Genomic DNA, 19,400 nt, shown 5'->3' with positions numbered 1-19,400 from the left:
TGGCTGCTCCTGCTGTGCCAGAGCGCTCGAGCAGGGCTGAGAATCTGGTGTCAAAGTGCATTCATGTGCTCCATGTTGCATGGGGCACCCGTGTGCAGGAATAGAGAACACCTTCCCTCAGATGGGATCTGCTGTGGCAAGGCCCCTCTGGTTTTCTCCTCCACACAGCAGTTTGCATGCAGAATGTGGGCAGATGTAACTTGGAGGTCCTCCTGCTCAGCCTTGGGTTCCCCTTGCACAGCCTCAGCCCCTGCGTTCTGTCAGGGCCCCTGCGCAGGTGGGATATTCCCAGAGGAGAGGGGCCGGCTGTGTCCCCATTGCCCCTGTCCCTTATGTGCCTGTGCTCAGGAGGGCACAGAGAGGATGGGGACTCCTGCCTGCCCCGTGTCCTGTCCGCCTGCCGGGCCTGTCCCAGGGCAGCCGGGCTGTGATTGCTGTGCTGTGTCCCCCTGTCCCTGCTGTCCCTGCTGTCCCTGCTGTCCCTGCTGTCCCTGCTGTCATGGCCCACTGCAGGTTCCACACCTACACAGCCATGGTGGCTCCTGAGCTCTGCCGGGACCCGAGTGACAGTCTGAGTGGTGGCACTCCTGGTTTTCTTGCATTTGGCATCGCGCAGAGCAGAGGCTGGATCACAGCACCAAAGGAGCAGCTGCTGCAGGGGAGGAAAGGAGCCTCTGCATGGCCAAGGGCTGCTGTGGTGCCCCTGTGTCAGGAATTCCCCACAGCTGACACCTGAGTCCAGCATGGACACTCACAGACACAGCGTTTGTTCAGGCATTGCCTTTATTGCATCTTGACAGGGACTGCAGCTGCCTGAGGGAAGTCACCCTCCCGAGACAGGAGGGCAGAGAGTGAAATTTAAATTAACCAATTGTGATTATAGGCATTCGTAGCAACAGTCTATGTACTGTATATATGAATATTAAACAAGACACAAAATAATTATTGGATCATGAAGATCAAGCAACATTTGCTGGTTTAGATAGAAATAAAGTATACTTCAGTTATGGTTAACTGCAATAATTCTTGGTAACTTTGGTGAATTATAAGTTCTATGTAATATAAGGAAAAGTGCCATTATTTAATTCCTACTTATTATTAAAATATTTACGATCTCTTACAAGAGTATTAATCTACATTATAGTAATAAAAATTTTGGAAAATGTTTCTAAAGACAACTATTTTTAGATAAGATATTTTAAATATTTCAAAACTATTGAAGAATTTGAATCAATCTCCAATCATTGGGCCCGATGCCTTCAGATGGTGCGTTCCTCCGAGCAGATGCAAAGGCTCTGTATGGGAAAGGGTTAAAATAGATGCAGTTACTACAGATCCCGTGAGGAGAGAGAGGGCAGAGGGGCAGGGTGTGTCAGGAGCCCGGAGCCTGTGCCCCGGCGCAGGGCTGTGCTGGGCAGCAAGCGCAGCTCTGTGCGCCGGCTGCTCACAAAGATGTGCGGCTCGCCTTGGCCGGCCCAGAGAGCATCTCCAGCAGGAAGCTTTTCTTCACACAGCCACTGCCTGTGCTCCTCCAAAAGCCTGCCCTGCCTACCTTCAGCATCCTGTTTGTATCCCTATTCATTCCAATCAGCCTGGCCATTTGCTTTTCTATTTCTTTCGTGGCCCGGCGCATTTGCTCCATGTCTTTGAATCTCTTCCTAAGGAGCCGCCTTCTCCGCTCGCTTTCCACCTTCCTCCTTCTGGCCTTTTCCTCAGCTCTCTGGGCCGCTGCTCTCTGCCTCGTGGCTGCCCTTCTGCGCCTGAGCCACCAGCCCAAAAGCAGGAGCAGCGGCTGAGCAATTTGCCAGAGCTGGTGCAGGTAGCGCAAGGCAGCCAGGAGCCAGGGTCCCCAGCCAGGCTCAGCTGGCTCTGGGGGGGCCGCTTTCATCTCCTCTGCACGGGGCTGCCCATCCCCGTGAAATCTGTCCACCACGGAAAGTGGGAACAGGAAGATGAGCAGCACAAGCCCAGCCAGGACTGCTCTGTGCGCCATGGTCTGCAGGAGGAGAGAGACAAGGCTTTCACTGGGGCTCCCAAGGGAGCTTGTGGGGGCTGAAGTGAGGCCCGGAGGCGCAGGGATGTGAGGGCAGAAGCAGAGGGCCCCGGGCAGCTGGCAGGCAGCAGGGCCTGTGCCAGTGGGCCAGCAGCAGCAGCCCCGTGCCCCGGCCAAGGCGCCGGCCCCAGGGGCTGGCCCTCGGTGCAGGGGGACAATGCAGGCCCGGGTGCGGCGCTTGTGGCCCGGCCCTGGCCCGGCCCAGCCCCGCCACGTGCGCACTCACCGCTTGCCCAGGCTGTGCTGGGCCAGCGTTACCTGCGGGGGCCTTTTCCAGCTGCCCCCATTGTGACACGCTGCCCCTGGTGTCACAGGGGCCAGAGGCATCACAGCCGGGCCAGCCCTGCCCTTGGTGCCCAGCCCAGCTCAGGGGCTCCCAGTGGGCCCAGCAATGAAAGCCCCGGCAGGCAGCAAGTGCAGCCCCTCTGGGAGGGAATGGGTCCCAGGGACTCCCTTCACAAAGCAGGCAGAAGTCCCCACTGATAAGGTTCCAAAGGGAAAAGATTATAATCAATAATGTTGAGTAGGATACATATTATCAACTATGAAAACACCTGAGGTGCTTTTCCTAATGGGACTTGTTCTTCTGTCAGTGGGGTTGGGTGATGGTTGCTCAGTTTTTCTTGCTTGACTCTTCCCTGATCCAGTCCATCCAAGACTTCTCTGAAACCTTCCCATTATCAGACAGCAGAAATGAAGAACTGCAGTGAAACCACTTCTAGTCCCCTTCAGATCAAGAAGGTGCAGGGGGATGGTTCTGGCAGAGAGTTTGAGCTGCTCTGGACAGAGTCGCACTGCTGTGTTAGCAGGGACTGGCTGCTTGTGTTTTCCTTTGGATGAACAGAATCTTCCTTGTGTCCCCAGTGAACACATGGAGCTCACACCAGCAGTGCCTCTTGCCCGTTCCCTGCCCAGCCAGACCTTCCAGCCCAGCTGAAATGCCCAGTGTGGTCTTTGAGCACAAAGGGATTGCAGAGCCAAAAGCATCTGTGTAGCCACCATGGTGTTCAGCGGCTGCTGCTCGGGGAAGGGCACTGAGAGGAGGCCACTGCTGCTCTTGTCAGAGCGCTGCTGTGCAGGGATGTCCCTTGCCCTGCTCAGTCCCACATCTGCCCATCTTTTGGCCTGCTCTGAGCTCAGGTGGATGCCATCTGCTCCCAGCAGACCCAGCTGCTCCACGGTAGATGCACAGGCATGGAATCCAAAACCTTGAGTATCCCCTGAGTAGCCTGGCATTCAGCTGTTCAGTTTGTCACGGCCCACATCAGGGGTTAGAACAAGATGGTTTTTCAGATTCCTTGTGACCCGCAGCATTCCAGGCTTCTAGGATTTCTCCATGACTGACTTTGGTCCCCTCAAAAGACCTCCTCTCTCCTCTCTTCCCTCCACCTGTGGAGAACGCATTCTGATGCTGCTGCTGCTGTTGGGACAGGTTGGTGGATACTCTTCCTGCCATCCCATGGGTGCAAGCATGACTCCTCTCTGAAGTCTTTGTCCCTGAATCAGTGCCTTCAAATAACAGTTATCTCCCCTCCTTCCTTTTCCATTCAGCACTTGAGCAGACACAGCATTTCTCATCGTTTCCACAGAACAGTACAGGTGCCAGTTCCCATCTTGTGGAGCCCTCTGCCATAAATCAGCCTGACAGGTTTATTCTCTACGTAATGGGAAATGATGACAAATGCAGCTGCATAATCTAGTTAGTAACTCTCCATAATGACTGCCTCTGGGGTGATTTATGGGTTTTGTCATATGTGAGCTTTCAGAACTTTAGAGGTTACATTCTTCACACTTTTTTGTTGGAATCTCAGTTTATCAGACTTTACTGCAGCATTAATCACTTGCAGTACAACCCTGGACTTCACAAATGTATCACATCAGCATGAAAAAGGCAGAGAAAACAAGAACTGTTGTGAATTAATGAGCCGGGTAACACATGTCTCACAACAGCGATGAAACAACCTGTGTTCTTCTTCAAGCCACAAGAGAAAGTCCCAAAGTCTGGTTATTTAATTTTTTTTTTTTTTTCACAAAACACATGCAGCAGCAAAGAACTGAAACAACACAGCCAGGCTTGAAACCTGAAAGATCTGAAAGGCTGAGTCTATCCTAGTTAATGGTGAAATGATGTGTGAATCTGTCCTAGATGTTCAAATGAAGAAGATTGATTCACAGTTATAATATGGCTTCTTAGCAAAACACTGGGATTATATAGGAGAAATGCACGTGTCATGAAACAACCAAGAAATCAGAGAGACACTTCCAAGCTCTGCTGTGAAGGTCTGGGAAATGTTCAGACTTACCATCTGTGGAGTTTGGTGCAGGATAAGCTGGAACAAAAGGCCATCATTACCCAAATTGATTTCCTTTGGGCTGGTCTGTTGGTTTTTTGATTTGTTTTTTCTTATTTTTTGGGGGTTTTTTTGTTTTTTTTTTTTTTTTTTTTTTGTTTATTGTTTGTCAGATAATGTTTTATAATACTCCAAGAAATATGTTGAAAAGGTCAGCATGATCCATCAGACACAAGCAGGGGGGCTGGGGTAGATGCAACATGTTCCTTGCACTGGAGGGTAGACAGAGGCAAGATCTGGTTTGGGGTCAATCACACATGGATCAGGGAGGTGGCTGAAACCTGGGCTGGCCAAAGCCTTAGAATCACAAAATATCCTGGGTTGGAAAGGACCCCCAAGGATCACCAAGTCCAGCTCCTGGCCCTGCAGAGGACACCTCCCCAAGAATCCCACGCTGTGCCTTGGCATGTGCTGGTGGGCAGGAGCACACAGCTGGCTGTGGCTTTGGGTGCATGGGTAAGATGAGATGGTGAGGAGCATCCCTGCTCCCTGAGCTCCTGGAGAGCTGCAGACACTGATCACTGGTAAGGACAGCACCAGGGCCATGGCCTGGGGCTGGTGATCTGGTGTCTCCTTCCTGCTGCTGCTTTCTGCTACAGATAACAGCCTGGTACCAAGGTCTTGTTGCTGAGCTGATAAACGGCTGGGGAGATTCCCTCCCTGCTCTTGTCTGCACGAGTTCTTATGCTCAGCACCAGGAAGGATTGGGCCAGAATGGAGGCATTTGGGGTCTCAGGGCTGAGGCTGAGACAGACAGCCAGGCAGAGCAGCTCCTCCTGGCTGATGCAAACATTAGCCCTGTGCTGGCCAGGCCAGTGATCCATAGCTATGGGTCCACAGTGATGGTGGTGCTGGGTATTCACTGGGAGAAGAGGAGGTGTAAAATGAAGCTTCTGAAGCTGCTTGGGATCCTGGAAGCTGCTCAGACCCCACTTGACCACAGTGGTTGTTTGGCCAGCTGAAGTGATGGAATTTATTGGGCTGTGCAGGGACAGTTTTCCGTGCAAACATGAAGGACTTTCAGGGGGGATGAAATACGGCCTCATAGTAGAAACAGCTGGGCTGAACACTCTTTATTCCAGCTATGAAGCTTTGCTCCTAAGAGCAACGGATTCCACCTTTCATTAAACCAGAACTTCTTGTTGTTGTTGTTGTTATTTTGAGGAATAAAAATGACCTTTCTTGTTTATTTTATTAGCATTTTTAAATCTTTCTTGTTTATTTCATTAGCATTTTAAATCATCTGGTCACCCACTGCATGCATGAAACATGAGATGTTCCCAAAGTGTAGCTCACTTCAGACAGGGAGTGCTGATAGTTGGCAGATCTGTACAGGTGTCCTCATCCTGGGTGCATTGGATGTTATCCCATCCAAGCAGGCACTTTAACAAAAGCAGCCTTTTCACTGAGCTTAATTAACAACAGAAATAAAAACTATATCTTTGGAACAAAGTTGCTTTGATATCTACCATCACTCAGCAAGAGGTTTATTGTTATGGACACATAATATTGGCTTTTTGCAGAGATTAAAATGGATTTTCTATCTGTGGTGTTCAAGTAACTTTGTTATTGTCTTGGTTTGAAAAGCCAGGTGTCTGCTAAGGAAGGCAGGAGGCTCCCCTGGAATGGAAAATGTAAACCCCTCCCTCTGAATTGTAATAATTTTGAAATTAAGGAGCTTTCAGGCAAAGATATGGGAATAGGAATAACAGTTCTTTTTTAGGAAAAAATAAAAATATAAATGCAGTAGTACAAATGAAAAAAACCCCACTGACAGAGTCAGAACAGGGCCTGACACCCTGTGGGTCAGGGTGCTGGCAGCAGTCCCATTCAGTGGTGGCTGCAGCCCTCCTGCAGTGCCAGGTGTGGCTCTGTTGGAGCAGGGATCCTGGAGAAGGGTGGAGTTTTCCTCTGAAGGTCCAGGGCTGCTGTAGATGGGCCTGGGAATCTTCCTTCCTCTGGGAATCCAGTAGGAAAAGGCTGATCCTCTGGGAATCCCGTGGAGAAGGAAGACAGCTGCTCCTCTGGGAGTCCAGGAGGAAAAGGCTGCCTACAGTGTTCCAAATCTCAGATTCTATCCAGGTAGGAATGCTTGGCTCCTCCCCCTGGGCGGAGCATCTCCCAATGGGATGATGTCATTTAATCAGCCATGCAGTGACACTCAGTGGCCCAATACCAGAAGATAATTAATAATTAATGGCCTATTAATGGAACACACCTCCCCACAGGGAGGATTGGTTGTGGAAGAGAGAAACTGCCCAATGAACAGAAGATAACTGCCCCACCACTGACAGATGGCAAACAGAACACACACTTATCTTGCAGTCCAGGACCCGTCCCCACTGGCTGCCCCCATTCTCCAGAGTTCATGGTGTCCAGGGAGGCTGCAGCTGCCGGTGCCAGGAACAAACGAGACGGGTCTGGGTTTCAGAAAGCTCCAGAATCCATTTCTGACCCCCGAAAGACAGGGCAAAGGCAGGGCCGTGGGGTTTTTATAGGGTATCCCAGGGCTGGAGTTTGGGTTTGGGTCAGGGGAGGAGTTCTTAGCAACACAAGAAGGGTGAGATCAAATTCCTGCCTCTTAGCAACAGGGGCACTCCACACAGAATGTGTCCCCAAATCCTAAATTCCCCCTCAAACACCTCTGAAATGGTGCGACTTTAGACATCTTTGATCAATTTCATTCTCTAATAACACTGATGCTGTTAGTTCCAGAGTGCCCAGGATCCGCCTGGCAAGTCAGCTCTGGCAGGAAGAAGGCGGCTGCCAGGGGGCTGCTTGTGGCCTCTGACAGCCCCATTGCTCAGGGCTTGCCAGCGCCCCAGCCCCTCAGGCCCTGCCCCAGCGCGGCCAAGCTGCCCGGCAGCAGCGCCGCAGCCCCACAGCAGCTCCAGAGCAGCCCCAGGCAGAGGCACCTGGGAGCCCTCAGCAAGGCAGCCAGCAGCAGATGGGCAGGAGGGCACGGATGGCGCTTCCTGCCTGGCACAGGGCTTGTGGCCATCTCCAGGCAGCGCTCTGGCAGGGATCCCCGCAGCTCCGGCCCCTGCCCAGCCGCTCTGTGGGCAGCACAAAGGCTTCAGCAGAACCACCAAAGGCCAAGGGCCTTCTGGCCATTTCCCCTTGCCCACTGCACGCCTGGGCAGCTAGCTGAGCACAAGCACCCTTTATCCCCTCTTCCCCTAGGCCCTGCGCACCCTGGGCAGCAAAAGAAAGATCCTGGCAGTCTGTGTATTAGAACACAGTCTATATTTACATGGTAAAGGAAAAAAAAAAAAGAACAGAACATTCTTGAAGTAAAAGAAAAGAACATTCTTGTAGTAAAAGAAAATTTCTCCTGACTCAGGTGGCCCCAGCAAAAAGAGCTTCTGGGATCAGCTCTCCACAGAGCTGCAGCAGGACAAGCAGCCGAGCAGTGACAGACGAGGCCGTGTCTTCCATGCCCTGCGCAGGTGATTTCGGAGCCACTGGAAGCTGGAGACGGGAGCCCGCTCTCCTGACTTGAGGATGCAGAGTGTTTGAATTGCCAGGCTTCCGACGGCAAGGCTGATGTCATTTGTTTTGTCTTCAAGGGCTGCAAGAGAGAGCAACAGAGCCACGTCAGAGCCGGATCTGCGGGGAGCCGAGGAGAGCCCCCTGCAAGGGCCATGCCAGCCGGCTCTTGCCATGGCCAGGAGGGAGCAGGGAGCAAGGCGATCAGGCCGAAGCTGCGGGCCACCAATGGCCCCCGTGGCCCTGAAAGCTCAGTGTGCTCTGGCCACGGGAGCAGAGCCCTCCGCAGCCGGGGCAGGGCTTGCAGCTCCCCCCCGGCAGCCCCCGCTGCCAGCCCGCTGCCCTCACTCACCAGTGCAGATCAGCTGCAGCTCTCGCTGCTGCCCCCTCAGGCGCCGCCCGGCCATGCCTGTGAACACAGAGCCTGTCACGGCGGCAGCGGCACAGCTCCCTGCCAGCGGCGCTGCCGGCGCTGTGGCCACACGGGCTGCTGGCCCGGCAGGGCTCAGCCCGGCCCTTGGCGCACGCTGCCGCCCCAGGGCACGGCTGACAGAGGGCGGCAGCAGCAATGCCCAGGCCGGGCGGGGCTCCACGGCGCCGGGCCCGGCTGGCGCTGCCGGGGCAGCAGGCGGGGCCGGGGCCGAGCTGCGGCGGGCCGGGCCGGGGAGGGAGCGCGGGCTCGTGGCTCACCCATGAAGCTGATGGCCGCCTCTCGCATGGGCTTCTGTGGGCTCTGCAGGTAGCGCAGGGCCCGGCGCAGGTGCTCGGCCGCTCGGCTCCTGTCCTCTGCCAGCTGCACAGAGCGGCAGGAGGGAAGGCTTGGCGCGGGCTCAGCCCCTGGGCCGGGCGCTGCCTGCGCCCAGCCCCGGCCTCCCCTGCCCGCACAGCCCTGAGGCGCGGCCAGCAGCCGCCGGCCAAGGGCTCCCGAGGGGAGGGGGCAGCGGGCCGGCTGCTGCCCGGGGAGCCGCGGTGCCGCCCCGCAGCCCCGCCGGGCCGGGGCTCCACGGGCACCCGTCTCGGGCCCTCGGGAGCCTGGAGAGGAGCCCGCGCGGCCTCTGGCTGCCGCAGCGGGCAGGGGCACAGCTGCCCGGCCCGCACACTGAGCGCCGCCCTCAGGGGCCTTCTCCAGCCTGAGGCTGGGCCTTGCAGGCCCTCCTTACCAGGCACTCGCTGAACTTCCACAGTTTCTGCTCCTTCACCAGCTTCTTGAGATCCCTCCTCTTCATCAACTTGACTGCACAAAGCAGCGCTTCCCGAGAAGCCTGGAGAGCAGCAGGGACGCGGAGATGGCCCCACAGCCCAGGGCACAGCACCCGCATCCCCGTGCCATGGCCTGCAGGAGGCTGCGATCCAGCAGGCGCAGGGCAGGAGGCAGCCGAGCCCCCTGCCAGGGGGACAGCAGCAGCCCACGAGTCCTCACCTCTGCCACACGCTGATTCTCATCATGGCAGTGGAAGAAGAGTGGAAGCAAGCTCTGTTGCACAAGGCTTTCCAAAGGCTTTTCTCTCTCTTCCAAATACTCCATCATGTCTCGGAAGAGTTTGATGGAGAGCAGCTGGACCTGGCTATTATCCTGTAGGAAAAAAAAAAAGAAAAACTACCTCAGCATTGGCTCCTGCAGGCCCCCCTGGGCACAGGGCTGGAAATGCTCAGGGCACACAGTTTCCAGGCAGCAGCCAGCGGCTGTGGCTGGGGGCACAGAGCCTTACGTGGTCAAAGAGTGGCAGGAGCGCCTCAGCCAGCTGCAGGGCAATGGGGGTTGACATCAGAATGTGTGATTTGTGCAGGAATAGAAAGCTGAGTGTGATGAGGGTCATGCCAGCTATCTCTGCATCATTGTCGCACAGTAGGTCCATGAGGCATTGGGTCAGGCTCCACATTCTTTCAGCCTGTGCGGAACACAAGTCTGTGAAAGGCCATCCTGCTGCCGCAGGGCCCAGAGGCCAAAGGCCTGTCCCGAAGCACGCGGGCAGCTGAAGCGGGAGGCAGGAGAGCTGGGAGCAGCTGCCCCAGCGCCCCAAGCCCAGTCCAGGCCAAGTGACTGCGTTCCCAGTGCAGCTTCAGCCACCGCCCCCTTCTCACCATTGAGGGATCATCAATGAGCTCCAGCAGGGCCCTGAGTGCCAGGCGACGCCTCTCCCTGCACTCGCTCTGCAGGTACCTTGAAGAGACCTTCACAACACTGGCACCACATTCACTGGCATCCAGGCACTGGAGGAGCTGAAAGGCACAGGCCAGTGACGGGGGAGCCGGCCGGCAGGAGCCCGGAGCCGCACAGGGCTGGGCCCAGGCAGCAGCAGCAGCAGCAGCAGCAGCAGCAGCAGCAGCAGCAGCAGCAGCACAGGGCGCGGGCAGCGTCCCAGGTGGCTGCGGCTCCCAGAGGGCAGAGAGCTGGGAGGCAGCTCAGCCAGGCAGCGCTGCACACCCGGCTCACCTCCACAAGGAACGCCAGGGCGGGCAGATCCCAGTGTGGCTCCTGTGTGCTGAGCAGCCCGAGGAGGTGGAGTGCAATACTGGAACCCAACCCAAGACAAGCATGGCGCATCTCCCTAGGAGGGTGAAAAAGGGTCCAGGAACCTGAGCAAATCTCTCCAAGGACAGGCTGGCAGAGCCTGCTGGTCTTTCACCACCATCCTGCAAGGGGACCTGGGCCCTTTAGGAGGTGTCTCCTCCTGTGCTCTCTCCCCTCCCAGCCTTTTCCATTCTGCTTGGCCGACCCTCGGTGACAAGGCCCTGTGACCCAGGGCCACGGGGACTGTGTGGGACAGCCCGGGCACAGGGCACAAATGCTGGGAGCAATGGGGAGAAGGGGAGTCTCACCTGGCCAGCAGACCCACGGCATAGTGGCGGGTGTCAGCACAGAGCAGCGTGTCCCAGCCACGCTTGCGTTCCACTGACACCACCACCTCCTTGTACTGCTTTTGGCAGAGCAGGGACTTCAGGCTCTGCACTGCAAACCTGTGTGCACAGCAAAGGCCAGGTCACCCTGGCAGCACTGGCTCCTTGGCAGGCCACGTGGCAGGGACAGGAGGACTGGCATGGAGCACCTGTTGGGGCTGGTGGCAAGGCCGTGCTCTTGCAGGCATTCCTTCCAGAAGGCATCGACCTCCTCTGGCATCTCTTCTGTGCTGAAGAACACTTGGAAGAGCAGATGCACAAATAGCTGGGGGAAATACGACGTCACTACACGTGGCACATGGGGCTCCTGGAGCATCTTCCACATGACCACAGTTGCCTGCAAGGGACAAAGCCCCCCGAGACAGCGCTCAGTGCCTAGGTGTCCCTGGGGCAGGGCCCGAGCAGGGCAGGGAGAGGCCCGCAGAGACCTTGGCAGGGGGAGCACGGGGCCTGGTGGGCCTGAGGCTGCCCCTGGGCCAGGTTTCAGGCCAGCGCCTGAGGCAGGGAGATGCAGTGGGGGAAGGAAGATGGAGAGCTGCTGGAGAGGCGGCCTTGGGGCCAGCAAAGGCCACTTGCAGAAACTCACAGCCAGGCCAAAGACACCCGTTTTGTCCCCATCGGAGGTGCATGTGCTGCGCTCTGGCCAGCTGCCCAGCACATCCAGGAGGATCAGCAGCACTGGCTCTGCAGTCCTGGACGAGCACATGATGGTCTTCCACATGGAGATGGCAGCTCTGAGGGGTTGGAGCTCTGTCTCAGGGGGGTCTCAGACACAGCACCGTGGCCTGGGCATCCCTAGGGGCCCAGGCTGACCGCCAGCTCTGCCTCTGCCCACTGGGCCTGGCCAGCAGCAGCCAGGCAGCCCAGCCCTGTGGGGACAGGCCCCTGAGGGGCGGCAAGGGAGCATGGCAGCAGGCTCGGGGGCTGACGTGCCAGGGCTGGGAAAGGCAGCAGCCAGAGGGCCCTGGAACTCTCTGTTGCTCAGACACCTGGGCCAGGCGGTACAGGGTCATGGGCTGGGGAGGCCTAAGCCCTCTGGGCAGGTGGGCCCCATACCTGTCACAGGACGGGGCCACACGCAGGAGCGTCACCACTGCCTCACCCGGGTGTGCTCTGGTGAGATTCAGCAGGGCCTTGTCCAGCCTGTGCTGGGCAGAATCATTGGCCAGGAGCCATCGGTGAATGGACCTCACCATGGCGGGCACCTGGAGAAGGCACGGGGAGACTTGGAAAGCTGCCAGAGGGAGCGATGTCCCCAGGGTCCCCAGAGAAGTGCTTCCCTTGCCAGCGCACTGCCATGGCCTCAAAGGCTCCCAGGGACCAGCAGGCCTGGCTGGGGAAGCCACGGGACTCATGGGGGAATTGAAGCCTGGCCCCAGGCTGCTCACTTGTTCTGGCCTGGCAACAGCCTTCTCCAGGAGCAAATCCAGCAGGGCGGCACTGGTCTCATGACTGAGGAGCTCTGAGGGAGCTCTGAGCCCAGTGCCCATGGTGCTGGTCTCTTCCTGCCCAATGCTCCGGATCAAGTCGCAGACGAGCTGTAGGAGAAGGGCAAGAGGCCGGGGATGTTGCATGGAGTGCTGCACACACGGTGCTGGGCTGAGCAGGGACAGCAGGCCCAGCCCAGGTGGGGGTGGCTGCAGGTACCTGCGCTGTTCTGCGGAAGCGGCCACGGCTGGATTCCTGCTCTTGTGTGCGCTCCAGGGCTGCATCTGGCAAAGAGCGAGCGCAGCCAGAGCTGAGGGGCTGCGGGAGAGGCCGGAGAACAGAGCCCAGCCCTGCGCTGCCCAGGCAGGGAGAGCCCCGGCATGCCCCAGGGGATGGAGCACGGCCACTGCGGGGTGTCTGCCCAGCCCCTCTTCCCTCCTGTCCATGGGGATTTCCCCAGGGGATGGCATGGCATGGCATGGCATGGCATGGCATGGCATGGCATGGCATGGTGCCAATTGGCACAGGCTCCAGCCCTGCAGCCCAGCTCTGCCACTCACCCTCCTGCAGTGGATGGAACGGCACCACCTCTTCTGACTCCTGTGCTGGGGCAGCTCCAGGGCCTTCTTCCTCCTCCTCCTCCTCCACCCAGGCCAGCTTGGGCACTCTTGGGGGTCCCTGCTCCATGGCTGTGCCCGGAGCTACTTGCAGGAGAGATGCCTTGGGAAAGCTCCGGGGCACCAAGTCCCACGCTCTGCCGTTGAGGGCAGCTGCAGAATAGAAGCCTCAGGAAGGCCACGGGTCAGTGAGTCCTGTGCTCTGGCCTCGAGCTCAGCTGCAGGAACAGCGCCGCAGAGAAGCTCCGGGTCAGACGGGAGCGAGTGCGCTGTGCGGGGGCTCCTCACGGCACCGCTCTGTCCTGTTGTGCCCCATTGCGTGTTGCCAGCAGCTGGGCAAGCTTCTATTTCCCACGTGTCACAAAGGGGCCTTGGACACCGGCTTCCGTTCCATGGCACGGTGCCCGTGCTGCAGCGTGCCACCCAGGGCCCTTGCACACACTGCCTTCTGCCCCGGGGCCGCCCCCGGCCCAGCCCAAGTGGCCCAGCTTGGAAGGAATCCCTGGCCCCAGGTGTCTGAGACAGCCCGCACAGGATCTTTAGCAAGGGCTCAGAGCATCAGCAAACGCTGCCTGGCTCTGCGGGCTCAGTCCTATCCCCATATCTTTCCCCGAGAGCATTTGAATTTCTAAATGAGAATCATTTGAAGGGAGGGGATTGACATTTTCCATTTCACAGAAGGCTTCTGCCTTCCTTAGCAGACACCTGTCTTTTCAAACCAAGACAATTGTTTATCATCTTGCAGATCCGCACTTGCTGGGCAGCCCCGTTTTACACCCAGGGCCTGGAGAACCATTCCCAGCAACTGGGAAAATCCTAGCTGCTCCATCCTCCCAGAGATGAGGTCTCCAAATTTGCCCCAAAAGTGGCTCCAGCTTTTAGAGGCAAAAATAGCAAGTCCCAGTGACTTGATGATAGTTTTAGCCCAGAAAGCCCTGCAGCTGATGGCACACTTGACAATCAGCAGGGGACACAGCTAGGCCAAAGCCCAGAGCTCTGCCGGGAGCCTTTCTCCTCAAATACCCTTCAAACAAACCTCCATGCAAGTCAGTTGGGAAAGTTTCTTCAAATGATCCATTTCTGGCACTACAGAACTGCACAGGGTTCTGTGAAAGATTCTAAAGCAGCTGCTCTGGAGTCCAAGAGCCAGCACTAAGAGTCCTTGTCATCTATTTGTAGCTAAATCGCACTTTGGCCGATTTGAAGGAGTTTGGAAGGAGCTAGAGAGCGGACCTCTGAGTTTTTCAGATGATGCCATTGCTTTTTCTTCTCTTCTCCATAGACAGGAAGGGTGAGTTTGGCTCCCATCTGCACCGCATGGCTCACAGGGCCGCAAGACTTGTAGTTACAAGAGCTTTGAAGGATTTCTTGGTCAAGAAGACACAGCCAACAAGGATATTTATGTTTTGGTGCCAATCCTTCAGTATTTCGTCTTACAGACTCATGCTCTCGGGGTCTCTGGCTGGTCAGAGTGAGCCCGAGATAAGTTCCAAAGTCTCTTTTCCCAGCCCGGCGCTCGAAGAAGGAGTCAGAGCTCTTCATTTCTGGCTCTCAAGGTTGTTTCTTGTATCTTATCTATAAAATTCTTTCTCCTGTCCTGCGAAGGTCCGCTCAGGAAGACAGTCTAAGGCACTCTGCCTGCCCCAGGGTGGTGTTATCTTTTTATCCTAAAAACTACCACTACCACATTTACAAATACTTTCCAATACCTATTACCTATGTTAGACAGTGAGCTTCTACTCCAAACCAATCTAAAAGGCCCAACATCACAGCAGAAGATGAAGGCCAAGACGAAGGAGAAAGGGTGGACACGCCAGATTCCTCCATCTTGGCCCCTGAAGCCCCATTCTAGAAACCCCAACAATCTATTTTTCACCCTGGGATAAATTCACTGTCATTCTACTGAAACTGTCATGGCTCGCAATTCTTCATATAAGGTTGTTTTTTCCAAGGGCTAAATCAAAGGCACAGGGGTCTTGGGCTCTGTGCCAGGGTCTCTGAGCCCCCTGGGCAGGGGCTGGAGTCCTCCGGGGCAGCCAGAGGAATTTCCTGGGTTCTGACAAGTAGCCCTGTTGTAGTCCCTGCGTACAAGAGTTTACTTGATCCCTTTGATGCCAGAGAGCACCAAGAACTTGAAACTTGCTGGAGTCCAGCCCTGCCTGCCTATCATGGAGAAGAGGGAAAAGATGAAGAACGTGGGCGGTGGTTGAGCCAAATTGACATTTTTCCATTTCTGATTTCCTCCCCGCTTTTGCAGCAGGGCAACAACCCCATCACTGCAAAGCACTTCCTTTTGCAAGGCACACACTGACCTTGGTGGAAGCTCAGGGCTCTTGAAGGGGCTGCTGCAGTTGGCAACAGGAGCTGTTGTTGAATTTTTCATGTTGCTTAACCCCCCCTGCCAAATGCCATCAAGCGGTTGAGGAAGGAGAAAAAAGATTACCCTGGAGGAAGGGAGGCCAAGAGCTTGGAAAAGGAGGAAAGAAACGCTCCGATGATGACAATGACAAAAAACCCCAATTTATTTTTGACAGCAAATGAACACCGGCCGCCCTCCAGCCCTCCCAGCCTGGCAGGCCGAGTGGTGCCGTTCCCATGGCATGAGGTGCTGGCAGCCTGCGGAGAGAAACCAGAGAGCCACAGTCAGTGGCAGCAGGCTCCTGTCCCCCTGTCCCACCATGGCCTGTGCCCAGGCCAGGCTGCTGGCTGTGCTCAGAGCCCAAACCTCCCGACCCATTCTCTGTTTTTAGAGAAGGGCAGCGGGGCAGGCCGCGTTCCACCTCCTCTGCTTAATCCCGGCACAGCAACCTCCTCAGCAGCTGCAAGAGCGGGATGCCCGTGTGCCCGCTGCCGCCTGCCCGGAGCCCTTCTGCCAGCCGAGCTGTGGAGCCGGGTGCCCACCTCTGCAGAGCTGCTGCCAGGAGAGGAGCCGATCCCAAACCAGGTCCTCGTCCTTCTGGAAGGGGCTGTCCCTGCAGACCGTGGCCCCTGGGGCAGCGCTGGCACTGGACGCGCTCCATGGACGCTGCAGGGGCTTCCCCGTCCGGTCCAGGCACCAGGTGTAATCCTCCTGGGAAAAACAAAGAACAATTGCACGAAAGTCAATTCAAAACAAGACCTGGAAACAAGAAAAAGCACAAAGCCTGTCACCGTTTCATGGGCCTGAGGAGGGTCTGACCACTCCATGTGAGAATTAAACCTGTCCACGGGTGGGGAAAATCCCCACCTTTCCCGCCCATAAACGCACCCCTTCCTCAAGGGCCTGCAGAGCAGACCAGCTGGGGCACGGCTTCGGAACCCGTCCCCCTCTGCTGCCCCCATCCACATGGATGGATGCTTTTGTCAGGCTGGCTGCCCCCGCCTCAGCCCGTGCCAGGCTGGCTGGCAGAAGCTGTCAGCAAGGCCAGGAGCCGGCTCCCCTTCCACAGCATCCATCCCCTGTCCTGCCAAAAAGCAGCTCGGCGGCCGGAGGGAAAATTAATATTCCCCAGCACCGCTGAGCGGGGAACCTCCAGCACGTGGCCAGGCCGAGCCCTGCTGTGCCTGGGAGCACCTGCATCCCCCCGCCCCTGCGCTGGCTGGGGACTCATCTTGATTCCATCAGGGCACAGAGCGTGTCCTCCAGGCAGGGGCCGCAGCCAAAGCCAATCGGCTCTGCCCCGCCAGCGGCCAGCTCCAGGATGGTGTTCCCAGCTCCACGTCGTGCTCCAGAAGAACGCGCCAGCTGTGCCTCGGCTTGCGGGGACATCACGATGCCATTGAGCTGCAGGGGGATGTTTCCCCTGTCCCAGTCTGTGGCACCTTCACTGCACTGCCACCACTTCTCCAATGGGACGGGCAGCACGGAGCCGCTCCCTCCACAGCTCGCGGGGACCAGCGGAAGCAGCATCTCCTCGGCTGCGCTCTCTCCTCTGCGCCGCGGCCGCAGGGAAACGCTCCGGGGTTTTCTTCCAGCGCCACGAGACGCGTGCCGCTGCTGCTTGCTGGGCTCCTGGATCCTCCTGTGCACAGGGAGGCATCTCTGCTGTCTCCTGGGCCAGGCAGGGCTCCTGCAGCCAAGAATGCTAAAAAAGGTCCTCCAGTGCTGGCCTGTCTGTGGGCTCCATGCATAAACACCACCTGATGAGGGGCTGGCACTCTGCGGAGAGAAACCAGAAACCGCCGCTCAGCGGGACAAGGCTCCTGTCCGTGCTCTCCCACATTCCACAGTGCCCAGGCCACACCAGGAGTGCTCAGAGCTGCAGCCAAAAGCTTCCTATCGATCCTCTCTTGCGGAGGACACCAGCACAGAGGCACAGGTGCCACCTCGTCCAGCTAAGCCCAGGAGATGCACCTCCTCACCAGCTGCAAGAGCAGGACGCTTATGTGCCAGCCGCCCCTCCCAACCCCGTTCTTCCCCTCGTGCCTTGAAGGCGCATCCCTACCTTGAGACACCCGGGGCAGGAAGAAGAGCTGGCCCCAGACAATGTCCTCGTTGTTGTGAAAAGGAAGGTGCCCTCAGAGCAGCTCATAGAGCAGGATGCCCAGGGACCAGATGGTGGCTGGCTGGCCATGGTAGCAGCCAAAGAGGATCCACTCCGGTGGGCTGTACTCCGGCGTTCCTATGGGACACGGGCGCAGCTCATCAGGCCCATGCTGCTCCCTCCCTCCCAGCCAGCTCCCGTTCCACAACAGCCAGCCCCTGCCCTGCCACAAAGCAACCTGGCTGCAGCTGGGTGAAGAAGGATTCCCCCTCCTTCCTTGCCTCCTTCCTTCCCTCCCTCTTCCCCCTCTGCCAGCCAAGGGGGAACTCTGCTGCCCAGCTGGGCCCCGGCTTTGGGCTCACCTGACATCCGGGTGTAGAACGTGTCCTGGAGGATCGTGCCGCAGCCGAAGTCGATGAGCTTCACCTCGCCTGTGGCCAGGTCGATGAGGACGTTCTCGGCCTTGATGTGGCGGTGCAGGACACCGCGGCTGCTGCAGTGCCCCATGGCCTCCAGCACCTGGCAGAACAGCCCCCGCCCCACGGGCTCCGTCAGGAACCGCCGCTCGTGCAGGAAGTACCAGAGGTGCTGACAGCGCTGCGGACGCTCCATGAGCAGTGCGAAGCCCTTGGGCACCTCGAACCAGTCCAGGAGCCGCACGAAGCCAGGCCGCGACACCTTCCACAGCAGCGCCAGCTCCAGGGCCACAAGGGCGCCCTTGCGCTGCGGGTGGACCGCGATGCCGTCAGCGGGGCCGATGCTGCGCCGCGCCTTGGGCAGCCCTGCCCGGCCCCGCCGCGGCTCGCCATGGCCCGGCCCGGGGCGCTGCGCGGCCCCCGCTCACTCCACGCTCGCTGCCCTAGCAGCGTTCCGGCTGCCGCCCTGCCGGGCCTCGCCTCAGCCCCGCCCGGCACGCCCCGCCGGCTCCTCCCGCTGGCCCCGCTCACTCCCCAGCCGCGCCCACTCCGAGATGCGCTCCCGGGACACTCGCTTGATGGCCGCCTGCGAGCCAAGGCTGAGCTCATCGCCCGCCGCCCTCCGAGCCGGCCCCGTCTCTTCCCGGGGCGCCATCCGCGAGGCGGGGACCGGAGTAAACGCTGCCGCAGCCGCCTCTGCCCAGCAGCGGGCCCTGCCGCTAGAGCTGCTCCAGGGGAGGCCTCTCCGCCCGTGTGGGCGGCACCGCGCTGCCGCTCTTCTGCCCGGGGCACCCGCCCGCCCGGCGCGCTGCTGCTTGCCGAGCCGCCCCGGGCTGCGGCGGCTCGGGGCCGGCGGCCGAGCTGGCGAGCGGCGGAGCTCGGAGCGGGGCAGCTGCCGGCCACGCTGCCGGCCACGGGGCGGGAGCCGGGCGGCAGCGGGGCGGCTGCGGGCGGAACCGCGGCAGGGGCTTCGTTCGGGGCCGGGGCCTCGGCCGGGGCTGGGCCAGAGCCCGCGCCAGGCGCAGCCAAAAGCCCGCACTGCTCCGCCAGCACCAGGGCGAGCGGCTCTTCCAGCGCCGCCACAGCCAGGACGGAGAGAGCCCGGCCGAGGCGGAACCACGGCGGGCCGGGCAGGGGCGGGCACGGGGCGGCCCCGCCGAGGGGCGCCTTGCGGGACGCGGCATCAGCCGGGCTGGGAGAGGCGGAACACGGACGGCACGGCCCAGCACGGGACGGGAGTAGAGTGAGTGTGAGAGGGAGAAGAGGATGGGGAGCGAGTGGGAAGTCGAGTGTAAAACCAATCAAGAGAAGCACTGCTGCTGCTGCTGCTGCTGCTGCTGCGGAGCCGCCAGAGCTCGCGGCCGTTCCTCCATTGCCCCCGCGAACCCAACGGAGGAGCCGCCGCGCGCCCCAAGGAACGAAAGAGAGAAACAAACAAATCACACACCAAAGTCATTCCTATTAGAGAAGTAACCAAAGAAAACAATGTAGCAATAACGAAGAGTGTTGGCTTCTGGCTTCTTTCTTCTTTGCATGAGACCAAGCATTTCGTGGGGAACAATTGCCTCTTGTGACAATTTTGCCAGAGTGGACAGGAGCAGAGCATTTACTTTTCAAGTAGAAAAGGGAAATCGAGTCAGTAATGTCATCTCTTTTCATCCTCTGTTGACACAGTTGCAGGCTGC

General features: G+C 58.3%; 1 protein-coding gene across 1 annotated transcript; it reads right to left on the bottom strand.

Annotated features, from left to right (window-relative positions):
• Nucleotides 1–16,900: 16,900 nt before the first annotated feature.
• On the bottom strand, nucleotides 16,901–18,370 carry LOC143696043 (serine/threonine-protein kinase pim-3-like). Its single transcript, XM_077191251.1, has 3 exons — nucleotides 18,221–18,370; nucleotides 17,662–18,022; nucleotides 16,901–16,974 (listed from the first exon to the last, which is right to left on the bottom strand). Exons 1-3 carry the CDS (start codon nucleotides 18,368–18,370, stop codon nucleotides 16,901–16,903), a joined length of 585 nt encoding a protein of 194 aa, XP_077047366.1.
• Between the last annotated feature and the right edge of the window lie 1,030 nt (nucleotides 18,371–19,400).

Source organism: Agelaius phoeniceus, chromosome 28 (genome assembly GCF_051311805.1).
Source record: "Agelaius phoeniceus isolate bAgePho1 chromosome 28, bAgePho1.hap1, whole genome shotgun sequence".
NCBI lineage: Eukaryota > Metazoa > Chordata > Aves > Passeriformes > Icteridae > Agelaius > Agelaius phoeniceus.
This window is presented reverse-complemented; position numbering and strand designations above follow the sequence as displayed.

What these genes read in the sequence shown, in the direction of transcription:
- LOC143696043 (XM_077191251.1), bottom strand. Translation starts at nt 18,370, where the DNA reads ATGGCGCCCCGGGAAGAGACGGGGCCGGCTCGGAGGGCGGCGGGCGAT. An exon ending in GGGGCCAGCGGGAGGAGCCG is followed by an intron (nt 18,023 to 18,220) that starts GCGGGGCGTGCC and finishes GTCCACCCGCAG; the next exon opens with CGCAAGGGCGCCCTTGTGGC. An exon ending in GTTCTACACCCGGATGTCAG is followed by an intron (nt 16,975 to 17,661) that starts GTGAGCCCAAAG and finishes TTCTCTCCGCAG; the next exon opens with AGTGCCAGCCCCTCATCAGG.